Source organism: Lithobates pipiens, unplaced genomic scaffold (assembly GCF_037356315.1).
Source record: "Lithobates pipiens isolate NorthernLeopardFrog02 unplaced genomic scaffold, aLitPip1_a1.2 Scaffold_19, whole genome shotgun sequence".
Lineage (NCBI taxonomy): Eukaryota > Metazoa > Chordata > Amphibia > Anura > Ranidae > Lithobates > Lithobates pipiens.
In genome coordinates this window covers 117,535,532-117,556,955 of record NW_027507764.1, presented here as the reverse complement: position 1 = coordinate 117,556,955, position 21,424 = coordinate 117,535,532, and the positions used below count along the sequence as shown (strand labels likewise).

Genomic DNA, 21,424 nt, shown 5'->3' with positions numbered 1-21,424 from the left:
TAGGCTGTACAGGGCCCCATGATTTCTAACAGCTGCCCTGTCCACATGACCAACATTTGCCTTTCAGCGCTGAGCCCTCGGAGGAGAAGCTGTCTGTGATCTCTTAGCATATATTTGTACTGGGGTTTGTCGGGACTGGAGGAGTCACTTTCTACCCTGGAAAAATCCTGACGATCCAGAGGGTCTCTGGACCTCCTAGATCGGGAGAGAGAGCGGCCAGGACTGCAATAGATAGGAAGACACGCTCGTCAGGGCAGAACACGCTCTTTTTCCCACATCTTCTTACTTACCCAAAGTTGGCCCTTACCTGGTATTGCAGTGGTCTTTGTTATGTGGTGTTAGGCTCATGCTGACGGAAGAACCGAAAGGTGCATGGCAACAGAGAGCAATAAGGGAAGCAAGGGAGAGAGAAAAAAAATACATATATACCCCTTTTTTTTGGCAAAGAGTAACAAATTTAAATCCAGACTCTAAAGCAGGCATGCCACAATAGGATTGTCATCTCTGATTAGAGAACCCCTTGACTCCAAAAGACCACCAGAAGGGGTTCCCCACCTTGTTGGTGCATTTAGCAGCCTAAGATGTGGGACTGCATGCTGGTAAAGGCTTGAACCCAGATGGACTCTGACATAGTAAGCAGGTAAGAGCTTTATCCTGCGTGTAACAGTCTGTAGGCGTTGATCTTTTGAGGACAAAAAGGAGAATGGTGGGGGGTAGCTCTTAGTCAGGCTTTTATAGAGCTAAACAGGTCCTGTGGGTGTATATAGGGGCAGAGCTATATCATATGTATGCTGCCATGTTTGTTGTCAGGAAAAAAAGCTTTGCCTGCCTAGAGGTACACTTTTATTTAACCACTTAAGGACCGTGCCTCTTTTTCACATTCAGTGTTTACATGTTTAAAACATTTTTTTTTGCTAGAAAGTTACTTAGAACCCCCAAACATTATATATATATATATATATGTATTTTTCTAACACCCTAGAGAATAAAATGGCCATCATTGCAATACTTTTTTTCACATCGTAATTTGCGCAGTGGTCTTACAATCGCAACAACAGTAAAATTAGCCCAATTTTATTTTTATATTGTGAAAGATAATGTTACGCCGACTAAATTGATACCCAACATGTCACGCTTCAAAATTGCACCCACTCATGGAATGGAAACAAACTTTTACCCTCAAAAATCTCCATAAGCGACATTTAAAAAATTCTACAGGTTGCATGTTTTGTGTTACAGAGGAGGTCTAGGGTTTTCATAAGTGGGCGCTACTCACATATGCATTTGCTTCTGTGCGCTCGTCGGGATGGGGTCTTTTAAAAAAAAAATTCTTATTTATTTTTACACTGTTTTTTAAAAAAAATGGATCACTTTTATTCCTATTACAAGGAATGTAAATAGAAAAATAAATAGTAAAAATAGAAATAGAAAAAAGCATGACAGGTCCTTTTAAATATGAGATCTAGGGTCAAAAAGTCCTCAGATCTCATATTTGGACTTAAATGCAATTAATACCCTGCTATGGTATAGAGATGGGTGGGGGCCATCTTAGCCTCACTCATCTCCATAACAGAGACAAGACAGGTCCCGATCGCCTCCGCCACTACCGACGGCTCCGGTAAGCGGCGGGGGGTGCCACCTCTCCCGCCGCCGACAATGGTGATCTCGCGGCAAACCTGTCGTGGAGACCACCATTATCGTACACATGATCGGCGCCTGAAGAGATGGATAGCTCGGTTGTGGCAGCAGCTGCTGCCATTACCGAGATATCCCTCTTCAAAAAATGGGCGTACATCATTGTGCGCCGGTCATAAAGTGGTTAAAGTGTTTGTAAACCTTTCCATACATTGAGTCACGTAACTGGCCAAAGGTGATACACAGAGATGAAACAAAGGGGGTTATTTACGAAAGACAACTACACTTTGCACTGCAAGTGAGAACTTAGAAGTGCAGTTGGTCTAAATCTAAGGGGTAGATCTGAAATGAGTGGAAGCTCTGCTGATTTTATCATCCAATCATGTGCAAGCTAAAATGCTGTTTTTTATTTTCCTTGCATGTCCCCCTCGGATCTACAGTGACTTTACATCCATGTGCACTTTAAGTGGAGTTGTCTTTAGTAAATAACCTCCTAAGCATCCTACATACATTGTACCTGTTTATCTGCAGAATCCTCTTCTACATCCATTTAAAATCCAGAATTTATAAAGTTTGTCTGCACTTTCATAAAACAGGTGGCGGAGAGCTGAAATGACACACTGCAGAGCTTAAAGTGGGGTGCCCCTAAAAAAAAAAAAAAAAAAAAAGTCAGCAGCTACAAATACTGCAGCTGCTGACTTTTAATAATCGGACACTTACCTGTCCCAGGGTCCAGCGATGCGGGAGAACGAAGCCCCCCCTCATTCCCCGCTCCGCTTGCGGCGCCGTCATTCGTACTGTGGGCACCCGCCTGTGATACGCCATACAGTCATCTGGGACATGTGACAGGTGCGGCGTGAGGGGAAGTGATGTCACCAGCCCAGGCAAGGAAGAAGGCAGACTACGAGGTACCCCCTAGCAACAGGTATTTAGAGGTGAGTAAAAAAAATTAATTTCCAATTTTTATTTATTTATTTATTTATTTTAATCACTTTTTTATTTTCTGGTGGCAACACCACTTTAATGATGAGAGCTCTGAGAGCTGATTGAAGGGAAGGGACATGCCCCCCTTAACACAGGAACAGATCTGAGGCTATCAATCACAGACTGTGTGCTGGAGGTCTCTCCCCTGTCACCTTTTATCTCTTGGTGTCAGGAAAACTTGCCAGAAGTGATTCATGTAGATAGAAGAGGAACGAAGAAGCAAACATGAATGACACTTATTGCTCTTAAATGAGACAACCACACACTATAGAGGGATATGCTTTGTTCATATTTCATATCTGAGGTTTACAACCACTTTAAGTTTAACCCCCTGGGAATTCTGATTGGCTGTAATGAGTTCTTGTACTTGGCTCATCGTTTTGTGTATAACGGAAAAAGCTGACCGGTGTATTCTTAGAAAAACATTACCCATTCGGTACACAGTACACCGCTCTTTATTCAGAGTAAAAACTGAAGCCAGAAAACACAGTTTAAGAATTTATTGGGCATTTTTCACTGAGACGAGGTAAGTGTTACTGAGTGTTCAAGTGTCCCTTTGACTGAGGTTAAAGTCCAGTGCTTAGAAGTAGTTTACAACACGTCTGATGGACTGAATGTTTGCGCTCTGAGCCTGCCACTCATTAAATGTGCGGAAGTCTCCTCTTTCTACAATGTACATGCGTCCACGATAGTTGGGTTCCTCATACAAGACCCAGCTGGAATGACATAAAAGGTATAATATTAAAACACACACATAAAAATGTTGCATAAATCTGGCCATACACATAAAGGGGGGGGGGGGGGGATAGCCTGGCATTTGTCTGCTGAAGGCCAGTTCCACAGCACTATCTGATAATAGCCAAAGCAAATTGATAAGTTTTTTGTCAGAGCACACAACTGTGTAGAAATTGTATACATGCACCAGTGTAGTCCTCCAGCATCTTTCCAATCTCTCAGTTCCATATACAAATAGCTATTTGTCAGCCTTGAAAGATTTTTATCCTGGAACTCTGTGTTCTCCCTTATCTCTTCAGTTATTCGCATTATTATCACTCCGTCTCCCCACCTGGCTATCCTCAACCTTACAATGAATAAATTACCAGTACAATTTCGGTATATTATCACATATATTTTAATAGCAGCACATTTTAGAATTACTTCTAGTTGGAAAACAATCAATGCTCATAATGCCTCCGAAGTAATACACAGAGTGCAATCCCAACATATATATGAAAAGTATTTTGTGTACACTACCCAGTCTATTCAGGCCTTTAAATGCCAAATGGAGTGTGTGGTCCCTTATGTTTCCTGAGGTTGCCCCCTGAGTGTAGGTGGTGAGATCTTTTGAGGTGTAGATTAGTAGCGGAATAATTTTGTATTTTGGGTAATGGCAGCTGGTGCTCCATTTTTTTGGGAGCACATGTCTCACCAGCCCCGCTCGCAAGCCCATCAGCCCCGCACTTACCCCATCCAGGTTGCGGTCGGCTTCCCTGGCTTCTCGTCCTGAACAATCCGGTCGCCTCTCCTCCCGGACAATCCGGTCTTAGGACCCGCTTCCTGCCCTGATTGCCCAGGAGGTGAAGCAGGAAGACAATAGTGAATCAACATTCGCTAATGTCACAATTGGGTGGGCTCGGGGCATAGTGTACTGTGCCCCGATCCCACCCTTTTTGAAGCCAATTAGAGCCTCTAATCATGCGTCCGGTGCCTCCCATGGAGATTAGGGGCGGCACATAAAAATTAGGGGGGCGGCACCCCTGTGCTCCTTATGGACAAACCACTGCTGATGGTGGGTGCTTGGTTATTACTGTTACTATTGTATACAATTTCAACTTAACTTTTGGTTAAAGGAAATAATATTTGTTAAACTAATGAAAAAAGGCAGACGGATGTTAATTTTAAAGATGCTAGTTTTTTTAACATTATTACTGCTTTTTTTATATTATTTATATATATGATAACTGCTATTTGTACATGTCTATATTCAAGCCTTAATAAAAACTGAAACAAAGATTTTTATCCAAGAAGATCCTCACATGTCTCACATCGCTGACAAGTAGAACAAATATGGAAAGTTTTATGGAATAGATGGTGTATTATACAGCATGTAATAAACTGTTTATGAGTATCAACAGTGTATATACATTATTTGATCATTTCTCAAAGCTGTATGGACAGAAATATAAATCCCTTGGCAAGAAAAACTGCTCTATTGTATGTATTCCTTCTATGTATTTAGCTGTTTGCTATATTGTACCCTGGTCATGGTATAATCTGGAGTGAACACTGCAGGAACCATGTGGTTGCCATATACAAAAATTAGAAAACGAGACTTTTGGGTAAATAGAGTACCTCCACTAACTTGTTATGAGGCTCATTACCCTTCATCAGAGTGGAGGGTGAGGCACTATGGTAACCTTTAACTAGGCTAGGAGAAGACAAAAAATGGCACCCAAATGAGCTGCTTGGAGCCTGAGAACCAAAGTGAGGCATGTCCCGGAGGGGTATGGGCCCTATTCCATGTTAATGGAGGTACTCAACCCAAAGTACAAAAAACTATTTTCGAATTTTTGTCAATGACCATCACATGGTTCCTGCAGTTTTCACTCCAGATTACACCATCTCTGGTCATAGCTCTCCTGATGCCTACATCCTAGTGAGAGTATCTTAAGCCTCTGTTGATGTCACCTGGTATTTGTCCCTGGCGATATGCCCTGATCAAGCCACTTTACAATTTTATTTTTCAGATTCATTAAAAGGAGTTTTTATCCGCATGACCTGGTGCACTTCGTTATGTGTTTCTGATCTCTTATATTCAATAAAGCCTTTTGCTGAAAGTTTTCCCAAACTAAATAATAAAAAACTCATTTAATATGTGAAAATGTTATCCTCAGTGCTCAATGAAAAAAATGATAAGCTTTCTACTAAGGTTCTGATGCATTTTGTTTTTGAGTATCCCTATTGCCCATTTGCTGTTCTGTGTTTCCCCCCATCACGCTATACAGATGCACTATTGTCTCCATCAGGAAGCCCATATGTAGAAAAGCCATTGATTTGCTACTGAAAGTTCATGTAAAAGTGATCAGAAGTACTATGATACCAAAAAAGATGAGAAAGGTGGGAAAACGTATTTTCTTTAAAAGAAATACAAAAGAAGGGAGCACAAAGCCACCCTAGTGTAACTCGTCTTTAATATGGTAAAGTTAAAAACACTACAATGGTCAAACTCGCATTGTGTGAAGATAGATACACAATAAGACTTCCACTGTGGCCATTTGTTTGACCATTGTAGTGTTTTTAACTTTACCATATAAAAGCCGAGTTAGGCCGCGTACACACGGGCGGACTGTTCGCCCAACCTTGTCCGCTGAACAGTGTTTGGGCGGACAGTCCGCTCGTGTGTGGGCTTTCAGCGGACAGTTTCAGCGGACAGTTGGACGGACAAAGTCTTTCGGAAATTCCGAAAAACTGTCCGCTGAAACCTTGTTTGAGCGAACAGTCCGCCCGTGTGTAGGCCACTTTCGAAATGAGCAAACTGTTCCCGCTCGGAGGAAAGTCCGCCCATTTCGAGCGCGTGTGAAGGTAGGCGGGGCCCGCGACGGAGACGAGCTCGCCCCCCCTCCTGAGCCGTACCAGGCCGCGTGCCCTCAACATGGGGGGTGCCTTGGGGAAGGGGCCGCCTTCGGTTCTTCTGCCGGGCCACCGCGCCTTCTTGTAGCTCTTTTACAGGCGGTGGCCCGGTCTTCTGTCGCCGCTGTCGCTGTCGCCGTTGCCGCCTTCCGTTCTTCTTCTTCTTGTTCTTCTTCTTCTCCAGGAGATGTTGACACGACGATCTCTCCGGCCGGAATGCCAGAGCCGCCCTGCGCTGCCACTTATATAGTGACAATGGGGCGGTGTCACATGGTATATGTCACATGGGTTGGTCACATGGGTTGATGTCACATGGGGACTATGACATCGTAAGGGGGCGGGGTCACCATGTGACCAACCCATGTGACATATACCATGTGACACCGCCCCATTGTCACTATATAAGTGACCGCACAGCGCGGCTCTGGCATTCCGGCCGGAGAGAGCGACGTGTCAACATCTCCTGGGGAAGAAGAAGAAGAACAAGAAGAAAAAGAAGAACGGAAGGCGGCGACGGCGACAGCGGCGACAGAAGACCGGGCCACCGCCTGTAAAAGAGCTACAAGAAGGCGCGGTGGCCCGGCAGAAGAACCGAAGGCGGCGACAGAAGAACGGAAGGCAGCGGCGACAGAAGACCGGGCCACCGCCTGTAAAAGAGCTACAAGAAGGCGCGGTGGCCCGGCAGAAGAACCGAAGAGGGGGACAAGACCCCCGAAGTCGGGAGAAGAGGCCGGCGGCGGGGAGGAAGAAAGCCGGGCTCCTCCGCTAGTAAAAGAGCTACACGAAGATAGCGGAGGAGTCCGGCGAGAAGACCCCCGAAGACGGAAGACCCCCGGAGCTGTGCAATAAAATATTTTTTCTCTGTGTTGTGTTTTTTTTTGTACTTTATTTCACAGGTGAATGGGTAGGGGTACATTGTACCCCATACTCATTCACATAGGGTGGGGGGCCGGTATCCGGGGGCCCCCTTCTTAAAGGGGGCTCCCGGATTCCGATAAGCCCCCCGCCCGCAGACCCCGACAACCAACGGCCAGGGTTGTCGGGAAGAGGCCCTTGTCCTCATCAACATGGGGACAAGGTGCTTTGGGGTGGGGGGGCGCACGGCCCCCCCTTCCCCAAGGCACCCCCCATGTTGAGGGCATGCGGCCTGGTACGGCTCAGGAGGGGGGGGGGCGCTCGCTCGCCCCCCTTTCCTGGCCGGCCGGGTAGCGTGCTCGGACAAGGGTCTGTTGTGGACTTTGGGGGAACCCCCACGCCGATTTTTTTCGGCGTTGGGGTTCCCCTTTAAGCCCATTCCAGGCGGCGGAGCCCGCGACGTCTCCTTCGCTTGCCCCGCCTACCTGTACACGCGCTCGAAATGGGCGGATTTGCCTCCGCCTTACGTGGGCGAGTCCGTTCATTTCAAAAGTTGAGCGAACTGTTTGGCAAACAGTTCGCTGAAACAGTCCGCTCAAAAAGTGCCGTGTATGGCCATGTCCGTCCATGCTAATTTTGAGCGGACTGTTTGCCGAAACTGTTTGACAAACAAAGTTGGGCGAACAGTCCGCCCCTGTGTACGCGGCCTAACACTAGGTTGGCTTTACGTTCTCTTCTTTTGTGTTTTGTCTAGATGTGTTCCTGCCACCCAGAGGATCCATAGAGAGCAGCAGCACCCTTTGACTCGTCTAATTATCACCAATAGCCAGCTGGAGGGCTGTTGACCAGCGCACCTGCTAGTTTTTTCTTTTGTGTGTATTTTTTGTTTTTAAAAGAAATACATGGCAGTTGTATATGACACACAATGACTTGGTAAACTAAGAGCTCTGACTTAATAAGCTTGCCTTGGCTCAGTAACTCAAAGCACTAAAAAAAGGTGCCAGGTTCACAGGTTCAAGTTAAAATAGCACTAAACTGTTTCTGGGCACCACAAACTGAAAATGCTATTTAATTCATTTTTAGGGTCCATGCAAACTGAGCTTAAAAAAATGCCATTTATTTTGGCCAAAAAACGCTCATATATAGTAATTTTGTATAGGTGTTTAGGAGCATTTAGAAGTGTTTTGGAGCATTTAGCACCAGAAAACTACTTTCAAAAATGCAAAACAGAAGGGTTCTTTTTTCTGCCTCTAAACACTGAGCTTAAAATATGCCTCTAAAGGTCCTAATGTGCATGGACACCATTAGCTACTTCTACAAATAAAACTCTAAACTCCTCCAGGAGCACCATTTTTTTTAAGCCAGTGTGCATGGACCCTTAATATACAAAGCAAACTCACTCATCCATCCATGTCTCCATGCTTTATTTTGTTCAAAAATCACTTTGATTTTCTAGCTTTTCTAGTCATGCCCATCTTGAGTAAGGGTGTCCTTGGCTTAGGCATGCAGCCCACCCCTCCTCAAGATGAAAGAAAAAAATGCCCATGAAGACTCCTGGGATGTATGACATCATTTTGGCCTAGGCCAGAAGCCAGGAAGTAAAAGAAAAGTTTAAAACGTATTATATTATATACTTTTCTATCTAATTACCAATGCTAGCAGCATGTGGATTAAAATAGTTTGTGTTGATTGAGAGAGTTTAGTTCTATTTTAATGCAATTTATGCTATTATATATGTTAAAGAGTCAGGCCACTAAAAAGTTATATTCAGCTTTAGATGTCATCATGTGGGGGGACTCACTTGCTAACTTATTATATCCCTTGGGGACTCCAGATCTCCCTGGAATAGTTCCTGACTGTTGCTTTGTTAAATGTGAGGTGATTTGTGATCACCAGGAGCACCTGGGAGTCCATTTTGACACTTGTGTTCAGAATGCCTCCAAGAAACGTACTGGTCACAAAAGGCTGTCTCTGCTTTTGGGATTGCTGAACAGAAAGTCAATTGTATGTATGAAAAAAGTCTCTACTTACAATACTATTCTAGATTCAGAAACAATTGAGTACTGTTCGTGATATTTTTTTAATTTGCACTAACACAATTTTTCAGGACAAGCTTTCGGGGTGTGTCCCCTTCTTCTAGGTCATGGGTGCTCAACCTGTCTCCCTCCGGCTGCTTAGGAACTACACATTCCATCATGCCCTTGCCTTTGGGAGTCATGCTTGTAACTATCAGCCTTGCAATGCCTCATGGAACATGTAGTTCCGCAACAGCTGGAGGGCCACAGGTTGAGCACCTATGTTCTAAGTCCTAGCAGTACTCATTAACACTTTTAGATCGGATAAGCATCTTATTTATATATATATAAAATGATAATGTTTCTAGATTAGCATAAAAGTTGATATGCTACACTGCAACAACACCAATGTGTAAATGTGCACCAGTACAGTAGTAGTAGTAACACTGTTTAGGCTAAATAAGCAACACAAAATAATTTTAACTACAAAAGGAAGTTTCACTCCTTCCCACTTTCCTCTCCTACAATGATCTAGGGGTAACCAAGGCTATCTATAGAAATAGGACAGTCGGTTAAGAAAAGGTGGATTTAAAGCCGATTGTTTGTGTTAGAGTATCTGTGTGAGTTTTAATAACGCAATCTGTACAACAGATAGTCATCACCAAAAAACAAACAAAAAAACAAGATAATAAATAATCATGCATGATACTCATTTTTCCTATCTAAAAAAAGAAATTCCGGTATTATTTGGTATTTTTGCATATCTACAGAATAATGCAAGCATTTCTTCTATGGAAAGTAGAGTAGTAAGACTGTGTAAAAGTTACCAAAATGGTTTTACGTTTGTGAAGGTTTTACGTTTGTGAAGGTTTTACGTTTGTGAAGGTTTTTTTTATCTGCATCTTGTTCCCATTAGTATGTGATACTTACGCTCCATCACCATAGACTTTGATGGCGTTCACACAGTTTTTGTTCCAGCCCCGCCCTTGAAGGAAAGGACAGTCTTCACAGAACTCCATGCACTGACCAGTGAAATTGCATCCTTCAAACAGCTCCAGTCTGTAGTGTTCTCCATGCTGGAAGAAAAACAGCAAATGTACTAGAGTTAGCATTACCACCTACCTTAACTGCTGAAACACATATAACTAATATGTAAGTTATACATGTTATACAGACAATTGCCATTTGCCTTTTTTTTTAAATACAATTTTAAAAGTCGAATGCCCTATTTTTTTTTACTATGAACATAAATGACACTTTGATGGCAGAAATGATTATGCGTATTCATTAAGGTAGTGCAAAAGGCAAAGAATGTGTTATAAGCAACCATGGCAACCTTGGATATTGAGAATATTGCATTAAGGAAGCTTAAACATTTGAAGCAGAGTTAGCCCTTGTACACACGGTCAGACATTCCGACAACAAAATCCATCGGATTTTGTCCGACGGATTTTGTCCGAAACTGGTGTTGCATACACACGGTCGGACAAAGTTGTCGGAAAATACGATCGTACGTAACGTGATGACATTATTTCGTTACGACGGAACTACATTCAGGCTAGTAGCCAATAGCTTTGGTCTAGGAATTTGAGCATGCGTGGCACTTTGTCTGATAGGAATTCTCTACACACAATCGGACAAAGTACAATCGGATTGTCGGAAAGTTTTATAGCCCAGCTCTAAAACTTTGTCCGATGGAGCCCACACACAGTCGGATTATCCGACAACACGGTGCGATCGGACATTTTCCGTCGGAATGTCCGACCATGTGTACAAGGGCTTAAACCCACCAATTGAATGGTTTCCCAGAACAGTTACATTCAAGGTCTTTAATGATAACTGTTATAGTTACAAGTGTGCTTATATCGGTTCTCAGCCAAGCTTTCAAACCATCAAATGGCTGAGCACATGTGCAGCAGCATGTAAACTGAAGATTGATCAGAAGCTAAGATGGCAGCTCCCTTGGCTATAAAGGATAGAAGGGTTTAGTTCCACTTTGAGGCCTCCACAAATTAGTTCGCTGACACTGGAAGAAACAGGATTGCAAAAGATGCTGCTAAGAAGAGCCGAGTATTGACTTGTAGGGTGTACTAGGGAAAATAGGTGATGTTGGGAGTTGTCATGTGAACAGTGGTAAGCACAGAAGGAATGGCCAGGAATTGTTTTGTCCAGGAGCCCTGTCCATGTCCACCACTGACCAGAAGAAAGAGTGTGGCATCCATCAGAAGTGCTGGTTCAGTCTACAAGGAATGGAGAAGCCCTCCTAGACATCATTTAGTTAAGTATTAGCAAGAAATACATTTATAAATTATAGTAAGGCAATAAATAAAACACAAACCATTCTGACAGGTCTGCTAGATCCCATGTGGTCATTGTGTCCGTTCCAGCGGTGGAAGTCTGGGTACTCTCCTCGTTCCAGAATGTACTGTTGTCCTTTGAAGTCAGGGTGATCATAACAGATCCATGCTCCACTTTCTACTCGGATGGAATTGACGCGGTTCATGAACCCCCGGTCCTGAAAGTTGTCACAGTCTCCAAAGACTTCCAGCTTTCGTCCTGTGAAGCATTTTCCCTCATAAAAGATGATCTAAAACAAGACAGAATACAACATTCATTCACATCCAGTCAAATATACACAGTTTACTGTATTCTCACAAAGGGCCAGCTAAAACTGGGCCAGCGTATGTGTGATGCTTGTCCGTGATCATTATTTTTTAGCAATGAAAATCTTTATTATCCATCATGGAAATCATTTAGTGTTTTGAACAACTTTCTGAATTTTAAATGTGTTTTGTGATATATTAAACAGTTATTATAATGATGGCTTTAATAAACAGGCATTCTTTAGTTTAAGAAAAATGATGAATGAACTGAATTCCATACAGTGGTGTGTCTCCAATCCTAAATTCTGACCCTTTCACGTTTCCCAATATCCTCAGCCCTGGATGTTTGTAAATACCCAATAGCTGCTGCTTTGGGTGGCAAAGCTCCAGGATAAGGCAGATTTCATCTTATCTGTAACTTTAAGAGTATGTATAATACATCTCTGACACAATATACAGCATGAATATAAATAGAAAAAAAGTGCTATTATTTATGATGAGAAAGCAGGCAAGTGTCTAGACTGAGAGGACCATCCTGGTTGGAATGATATTATCAGTTCGCATCAAGCAGGCGAAAAGAATGTCTCCTCTCCCAGACTTCAATGACTTCAATACTGTAAGTTTGTTGCAAATCACACGGTGCAATACTACACAGACCCCCGGGATTTATAAGCCTGTGTCATCTAAGGCAGTTCTCCAAACTTCGTAAACAAAGTTCCTGTTTACTGTCCTTCAGACTTTAGAGGGGGCCAGACTGTGGCTATCAGCAATAGAACATTTTTCTGGTATTAGTGGTAAACAGTGCCCAATCTTTTGTATTAGGCGGAGGAATATCACCTAATTGTTGGTGTCAGTGGAAGAAATGGCACTCCATTGTTGATGTCAGTGGCAGGAATTATGCCCCATTTTTGGTGTCAGAGGACACAATAGTGTCTCATATCAGTGGGATGAATAGTGCCCCAAGGGCCGGATAAAGGCAAGCAAAGGCCCACATCTGGCCCTAGGGCCACAGTTTGGAGACTCCTGATCTAAGGCATAGATTTTAGTCTACTGAGAAAGTGCTGAGCTGACCATGGATGATACCAAAACAATGACAAAGTTCTTCTGGGGGGAAAAGGTAGATAAAGGTTTTTCATGGCTAGTACTGTGGCCTGTATGAGAAGTAACAAATACCTGCGTGTGTTAAATATTAATTTTGATAGCATGAAAAATTATATCTTAAGCTTGGTTTAATTTTAAACTTTATTCAAAGGCCATCATTAAAACATAAAACAAAGAATGTACTTTTTCAGGTGCCGGCCCTATACCTGCCTGTTTTGTAGAGGTTGTTGTGGCATGCCAGCACAGACATCTGCAACTTTAGAACAGATACCATAAAAACAGCCTTCATGAGAGGAAAATTAAAATCCACTTTGTGTGTCCCATGATGGTTGGAAGAGGGGGCAATATGCAACTAACACAGTCTTTATATAGAAAATTAACCAGGTATCAATAAGTTCATTTAAACATGCTTGGGGAAAAAACATGTATAGATCTATACTCGGATAAAAAAAAGTTTACGGAAAAAAGGGGCATACTTGATGGACATGTTTTCCTTTAGGCACTCTGCTAAGTGTCTATGTAATTGTTAATCTTGAATTATGTGGTGACTGGGCTGCTTGCACAGAATCTTGGTACATATATATATCTATATGTATGGTATTCAAATCGTAAGCTCTAACGAGCAGGGCCCTCTGATCCCTCCTGTATTGATTTGTATTCTAAGTGTACTGTCTGCCCTCATGTTGTAAAGCGCTGCGCAAACTGTTGGCGGCATATAAATCCTGTATAATAATAATAATAATATTCACAAAGATGACATGCCATCTACTTAACATAGTGTGTTCTAGGTATTATACACAGGTATTATATACATGTAATTGATGGTTATTCACATGGCCTTTTACCAGAGTCTCTGCATCCTCCAGTTGCTGCAGAATGACAGTTGAAAGACTGGCACATACAAATGAATTGGGAGATCATACAGTCTGTTTATTCCATCCTCTGAACATCACTTAAAGGAAAATTATTTCATATTTATCATAACATGATTTTTGATGTGGCTTTCCCAGTTGAAATGTTTGCATATTTAAAATAGGAGTGAGGTATTTTAAAATAACAAACATACATACTCACTTAGGTTGATGCAGCATTGGTCCAAAGCTGCATCTGTCCCCCACTGCCTCTACGCCGATTACTGAGCCATCAAAGACCACTGATTTCTCAGATCTCAGTCTTCAGTGAGCATAGAACCGGTAAATGTCAGTCAGTGGTCTCTGCTCTGCCCCTCCAGTGCTCATTGGAGCTCTGGGCTGTGAAGGTGGTGAGAGCGGCTGGCTCAGTCTTTCAGCCGCTTGTTGAGAGGCTGAGCCAGCTGCTGCTCAGGCATCTGGGTGGATCTCGACATTAAAGTTGGGATTTCTGCAGAGCCCGGACCTGTCGAGTGACATAGGCAGAATACAGGTCACAGGAGTGCACTTAGTTCTGCATAGGAGAAGTAGAGCCAAAAGAGCTTTGACCTTACTTCTACTTTAACAAACCCAGTTAAAAGCCTAGTACACACTAATAGTTTCACACAAAAAGTGAACCTCCACTTTTTAGAACCCTCTCCCCCTCCAGTGTCATATTTGGCACCTTTCATGGGGGAGGGGGGTGCAGATATCTGTATAATACAGGTATCTGCACTCACTTCTGAATAGACTTCTGCGGGAGTCATGCCCCTTCGCGTCAACCCCAGAACACAGCGGGGATCAGTGAGAATGCAGAGCGCGACTCTCGCATGCACAGTAGGGAACCGAGAAGTGAGGCCGCAATGCTTCACTTCCTGATTCCCTCATCGAGGATGGAGGCGGGGGCAGCCGATAGACGAGCGTTTGCTCGGCTTCGGCTGCCAAAATCGCGGTCGCCCTGGACAGGTAAGTGTCCATTTATTAAAAGTCAGCAGCTGCAGTATTTGTAGCTGCTAGCTTTTACATTTAATTCCTCTTTAAGGAATTGAGTTAATCTCAGAACAATGTGTAATTAGCTTTTTCACAAACAGATACTGAAATTTTAACAAAAAGAGAACCTGGGAACAAAGATGGGCTTTATGAAAAGTGTTTGCAGATGCCCTGTCCATAAACCTGACAAATGTCTCCACTGGATTTACAGAAGTTTTAAAATGAGATGATATCACTTGTAACTTTTCACACCAGAATCTACAGATATAATGTGGACCTACTTAAAATCCCATTTTCAAGTCAGTGTTGGGTACGATGGATGTTTATTATTACTAATTTCTGTCTACATTTATCGTCTAAAAAATGTATTCTGAAAAATAAAAGCTTTTACTGCGTGAGTTTGGGGAAAATGTTGCAACATTTAGGCACACATCATCTCTTAGGCACACGCCCGGTCATTATTAGTCATTATTTTTTAGGAATTTTCACTCTTCTGTATTTCATCATCACAGATGAGCAAACTATCAAAAATCTATTTATGTGTTTTAAGGGGATCTTTCACATATGAAGCAAGATCATGTTTCTGTAGAGCAGATTGAAGCAATTAAGAAACTGTTTTAATTTTTACTTTCATGCCACCATATCTCATAAACCAGCACTAACAAACAGTAGGTTCCTTTAATTCGGATCTCTGGCCGTATTCAGCAAAATGTCAGGAGTTGTTGATACTTCTGTATGCCTGATACTGACAATATTTAAAATGGCCTCACCCACGCTCAAATATTACATTGCAATAAGGATTGGATTTACATTTTGGGCATTTTAGGAATGTGTCTATAGTTTTTTTTTTCCTTGCATTCCTTTTAAAGAATGAAGTGGATGAGAGGCAAGTGAATGTCAGGTGAATGCAAGGAATTCTGTGAGTGGAAGGGGGAGGCAGAAGATACTTCATTGCAGGTGAGTTATATCCCTGGTAATTGTTCCACAAAAATATTTTTTCACTAAACATCATAATATGACGTATGCAGATGGGATCTCCCATCCTGGGTGGGCGTCACATGACGTCCTCGGCTTCCCATCGGTATAGGGGGCACGCACGTCACAAAGGAGCTGATGCACGTGCCCGACGGCTGCAATGTCCGCCTGGCACCCACGATCGCTCGTGACAGAGCAGGAACGTGGATCTGTGTGTGTAAACACACAGATCCACGTTTTGTCAGGGGAGAGGAGACAGATTGTGTGTTCCTAGTATATAGGAACACCGATCGGTCATCTCCCTTAGTAAGTCCCATCCCCCACAGTTAGAATCACTCCCTAGGTAATACATTTAACCCCTTGATCACCCCTTAGTGTTATCTCCTTCTTTGCCAGTGACATTTATACAGTAATCTGTGCATATTTATAGCAATGATCGCTGTATAAATGTCAGTGATTCCAAAATAGTGTCAAATGTGTCCGATCTGTCCACCGCAATATCACAGTCACAATAAAAATCGCAGATCACTGCCATTGCTAGAAAAAAAGAATACTTTTTTTAAAAAATACCATAAATCAATAACCTATTTGGTAGGCGCTATAGCTTTTGAGCAAACCAATCAATATATGCTTATTGCAGCCTAAACTGAGGAAAAATCTTTTTTTTTTTTTATTGGGATATTTATTATAGCAAAAAGTAAAAAATATTATGTTTTTTTCAAAATTGTCGGTCTTTTATTGTTCATAGCACAAAAAATAAAATACCATTTTATAATAAATAAAAATGTCATTAGGGTACAGTGTTGCATGACCACGCAATTGTCATTCAAAATGTTAAAGCACTGAAAGCTGAAAACTGGCCTTGGCAGGAAGGGGGTTAAAATGCCCTGTATTGAAGTTTTTAAAAGCAGGATTTCCATTGGATCCCACATGGTGTCTAAAGGCCATTATGAGTTGGGAAGGGCTGGATTCTTGCTTCTTGGGTTAAGAATTGAACTCCTAATTGGATCTTTGGCAAATTAAAAGTACATTTTCTGGCAAAATCCAGTTTGGAGCAAATAAGGAAGATTTGTTCATCCCTAATTAAAGGGTATGTTCACCTTTACAATAAAACTGCCTGCGCAATTAAGGGGCATCACTAGGTAAAAAACAACTTGTGCAGCTTTGACTAATGGGGGAACATGCACCTGCTATAGCTGTAGGCCATTTACGTACCAACTGAAGCCAGGATAAAAAAAAACTTCTGTTGTGTTTTTACAATTTTATATGTAGGTTTTCTTTTCTCACTGAAACCCCCTCCCACCCCAGGCTGTCCTTATCACATGTAAATATATAATTTTCTCCTCACACTGTCCAGCTTACCTTGGGCCTGACAACACTCAAAAGCCATAGCTCTGGCTTTCTCTAGTGCTGTACACTACTTTCTAAACTCCGATCTTTGCTCATATTCCATAGAGCAGCCATTCTCAATCAGGGTTCTATGGAATCCTAGGGTTTCTCCAGAGCTTGCCAGGGGTTCCTTAATCTGTGGTTGATCAACCTCCAATCCAATGATGTCATAGTTCTAGATCTAATGCCACGCGACAAAGTCAGTAGGGTAAGGGTGACATTCTGGCCACCTCTGTAAGTGAGGTATTCTTCCCAGTGACCATAAATTTAAGGGGGGCATTCTTCCCATTGACCATCAATGTAAGGGGCACTTTCCCAATGATACCCAATGTACTAATTCATCAGAAGTTCCCTGAGAACTGAAAATTAATTGAAAAGTTCCCCTAGGGTAAAAGGGCTGAAAAAGGCTGCCATTGAAGGTAATAATAGATGTTCTTTTAATTATGAACAATGGCCAAGTACAAACATCTCCATCTTCCCTCACTTCTCTACAAAACCTTTTACTCAGATGCCAGGGGAGAAGAGAGGGGCAATACTATAGAACAGGGATATGCAATTAGCGGACCTCCAGCTGTTGCAAAACTACAAGTCCCATCATGCCTGGGTGTCATGCTTGTGGCTCTCAGACTCTCGCTATGCATTATGGGACTTGTAGTTCTGCAACAGCTGGAGGTCCGCTAATTGCATATCCCTGCAATAGAATATCACTTGAATGACATCTGCTGGGGCTGATCACATTCAAGATGGCAGCACGCACAAGCTGTCTTGGTGCTTTTGGATGTCTATACAAGGCGGACTTTTACAGGAAAAAATGTTAATTGTAAATATAATCTTATAGTACAAATGTTGTTAAAATAAATGGTCTGCTGACAAGATAATATTAACTATTACTGATTGCGCCCCCCCCCCCCAGTAGTTAAGGTGCCCCAAACCTGCTATGGTCTAATCAGGCAACTTTCTTGTGCATACATTACCTCCCTGACATTGGCAGACATGCCTTGCTCAGCACTCTTTGGTGACAAAGTAATTGTCCAGGCAAGGTTTTTCTGGCTGATTTATATATTTTTTTCAGAATGTTCTCTTCTACAACCATTGTAAACCAAACATGCATGTTCACCCAAAACAAACGTGCATGTTTACTAGTGTGAAAGATCATTCAACAGCCAGACAGTGCGAGCACAGTTGTCCACCATCTGAGGTCTATACAGGCATACCCCACTTTTAAGTACACAATGGGGTTTATTTACTAAAGCTGGAAAGTGCACAGTCAGGCTCACTTCTGCATAGAAACCAATGAGCTTCCAGGTTTTATTACCAAAGCTTAATTAAACAAGCTGGGGTTAGAAGCTCATTGGTTTATATGCAGAAGTGAGCCTGATTTTGCACTTTCCAGCATTAGTAAATAAACCCCATTGTGTATTTAAAAGTGGGGTATGCCTGTATATAAATTTAGCAGTGTGTGAAGTTTAAAATAAATTGTCCATGCAGGTTAATGCATCAGGCTTAGTAGCTTATACTTATCCTCCCTTCGTCCGTATTTACCAATCTGTTCACCTTACGGAAGTGAAAAAAGTACCAGCCACTTTCCGTCATGGGGGACATGTGACTCAGACTCTTTTCTTTAACATAAAAGCAATAGTGCTTGAAGACTGGCCATTCAGATATCAGCACTGTTACATGGGGGTGAAAAAAGAATCTTAGTCCTGTGTAAGCTCCAAGTTTTCACTTGGAGCTTATAAAGGGTTAACGTTCTTTGAAAGTGAAGGAAAGCTAAGTATAAGATCTTGTACCTGCAATGCACGGGTTCACTTTAAGTCAAATTTGAAACTTGCAAACAAGTGAGAGGCACCAAAGCCAAAGGCACAGTATGAAAAAAGGAGCAAATGACCAGAAACATACAATGACGTGATCCTGAAACTTGTAGTAAAGGTTTTAAAGAAAGCAGACTTAAAGACTGAACTTTCCTTTAAATCAAAAGCACCCAAACTATGCATTCAATGCTGCTGATTAGCTGATGACAGCATGATAAAGGTTAAAAGCAAAAAGGATATCTATATTGAAGCATAATGCTCTATAACACTGTGATCTTGCTTCACCTTTAATAGTGTTGCTTTGAATAACGTGTTATACTAAAAAAATTATGAAATCCTCAATATACACAAAAGGTGACTCAGAAAACCGTGGTATTTAAAATGTTAACAATGCGTATAAACTACATTTTTTACATAAAGCATAATCGAATTTACTGACAATTCACTGCATGTATATATATATATATATATATATATATATATATATATATATATATATATATATATATATATCCTTCTCCTTCCAGCCTGAGATAACACATTTAAACAATGAAACCGGCTTTTGCTCTTTCTCATATATCGACTATACAGAGCCAAGCTAAATCTCTGTACTCACTTTTCCAGAATACTGGGACATCTTTACGCTGGATGCTGTCCAACCCAACACAGGAGCCAACAAATCTGACAGACAGAAAAATTGGACACCCCAATATATATCACAGTTCAGACAGGGGCTGCTATCGTGAGCCTGCACTAACAATGCAACAGCTATAGAAGGTTTAACATTTTTGCTTGGTAGACAAAATCCCCTGTATCTAACAGTGCTGATCCTAGACTTTTAACATATTGTAGACAAGCAGACAAAGGATTTGCTTGGCAGGAATTTGGCTGATGAGAATGGCAGTTTCACTGCACCTTTTATGTATAGAACAGAGAGCATGTAGTGAAGAAATGCTCAGTGTTTTACATGGGACAGGGAGAGGAGTTTACCATATGCAGCTAATAACTTATAGAAATGCACATTAATCCAAAAATAAATCCTCACAATGAAAAACTAATGGACTGAGCCTAGTGCACTTGTATTGCATTGTAAATTATTACAAAACTGCATAGTGAATGGCCTAGACACAGGAAATACAGAATTACTGCAAATGGGAATTCCCCCACTTATAAAAATAGTAATACCAAAGTAAAATCTGGATAGATGAATAAATAAATAATTGCCATCTGTCTCTAACTCCAACAAGGACAGTCCTGGGCTGAGGATTTGTCTCTGAAAATATGTATCCCTCCGTTTTTAAACATCAGCATAAAAAATGCAGAAAAAGTATAATTTTTCAAAATCAATAAGATGTTGTCTATGATCTATAGGGCTCTGTGATGGTCTCAAATAATATTGGAGGTGACAAGTTCGTTACTTTCCACAGCAAGAAGAGGATGTTACATTTTGAAAATCATGAGATTTGACAATTTAAAAGAATGTTATAGTAAGTTTATTCTTTAGTTGTAGCCTAAAATACAAACGCATTGTAGATTTCCAAATTACTTTTACGCTGAAATAGGTGGATATTGTAGAAGCTGGAAACCTGTAACATCAATTACTGTAGGGTGCTTTGTTTATGTCCAGAAAGCTTTACTTTGTGTGTAATCCAGAAAGTGCAGCTAGGAGACACCGTTATATTACACACAAAGTACATCACAACTTAAGGTCAACTAAACAACTTGCCACACGCTTTGCAATCTAATTGAATAATCATAAGTAGATATACCATCAATTATGTAGTATGAAAGGCTACTTGACTAGATGCAAACTGAGTGGATTGTACTACTTCGTTATGGTAGATCTAAAGCAGTGGTCTCCAAACTTTCTAAAGAAAGGGTCATGCCCCGTACACACGAGCGGACTTTTCGACATCCAAACTCCGACGGACTGAGTCCGGCGGACTATCCGATCGTGTGTGGGCTGCAACGGACTTTAGCGAAGCTAAAGTCTGACGGACTTTAGAAATGAAGCATGCTTTAAATTTTCCCGACGGAACTCCGCCGGACCCGGTCCCCTTTGAAAAATCCGCTCGTGTGTGTGCTACTCCGACGGACTAAAACCGACGCTAGGGCAGCTATTGGCTACTGTCTATGAACTTCCTACGTCGAATCCAGTCGTACGTCATCACGTTCGACTCCGTCGGAGTTTGGTGTGATGGTGTGTGGTCAAGTCCGTTCGGTCGAAAAGTCCGCCAGAACTCCGTCGGAACTCCAGCGGAACTCCGGCGGAACTCCTTTGGAGGTCTGTCAGACTTAATTCCTCTCGTGTGTACGGGGCATCAGTTTACTGTCCTTTACACTTTGTGGGGGCCGGACTGTGCCCAGTAAGGCGAAACAATGCCCGATCTTTGGCACAGGCTATGTGCTTCATTCAAAGTCCCACAAATGTCTTTTTTCAATGACTGGCCCAGGGATGGAGGTGTGTGATGCCAGCCATTTTCTCGATGACAGTATAATTATTGGCATTCAGTTGGCAGACCCCGCTTTATTGAGGTCTGCTACTACTA

The 21,424-nt window shown here is 42.0% G+C and overlaps 1 protein-coding gene across 1 annotated transcript; it reads right to left on the bottom strand.

Annotated features, from left to right (window-relative positions):
* Window positions 1-3,104: 3,104 nt before the first annotated feature.
* CRYGN (crystallin gamma N) lies at window positions 3,105-19,636 on the bottom strand. The gene is made up of 4 exons (XM_077491184.1): window positions 19,492-19,636; window positions 11,458-11,706; window positions 10,050-10,195; window positions 3,105-3,335 (listed from the first exon to the last, which is right to left on the bottom strand). Exons 1-4 carry the CDS (start codon window positions 19,510-19,512, stop codon window positions 3,200-3,202), a joined length of 552 nt encoding a protein of 183 aa, XP_077347310.1. The 5' UTR covers window positions 19,513-19,636; the 3' UTR covers window positions 3,105-3,199.
* Window positions 19,637-21,424: the final 1,788 nt, after the last annotated feature.

Excerpts from the sequence above, each read along its gene's own strand:
- CRYGN (XM_077491184.1), bottom strand. The coding sequence starts at position 19,512 with ATGTCCCAGTATTCTGGAAAA. Across the intron at positions 10,196-11,457 it reads CTAGCAGACCTGTCAGAATG|CATGGAGAACACTACAGACT; the intron begins GTTTGTGTTTTA and ends TTTTTCTTCCAG. Across the intron at positions 3,336-10,049 it reads AAAGTCTATGGTGATGGAGC|CTGGGTCTTGTATGAGGAAC; the intron begins GTAAGTATCACA and ends ATGTCATTCCAG.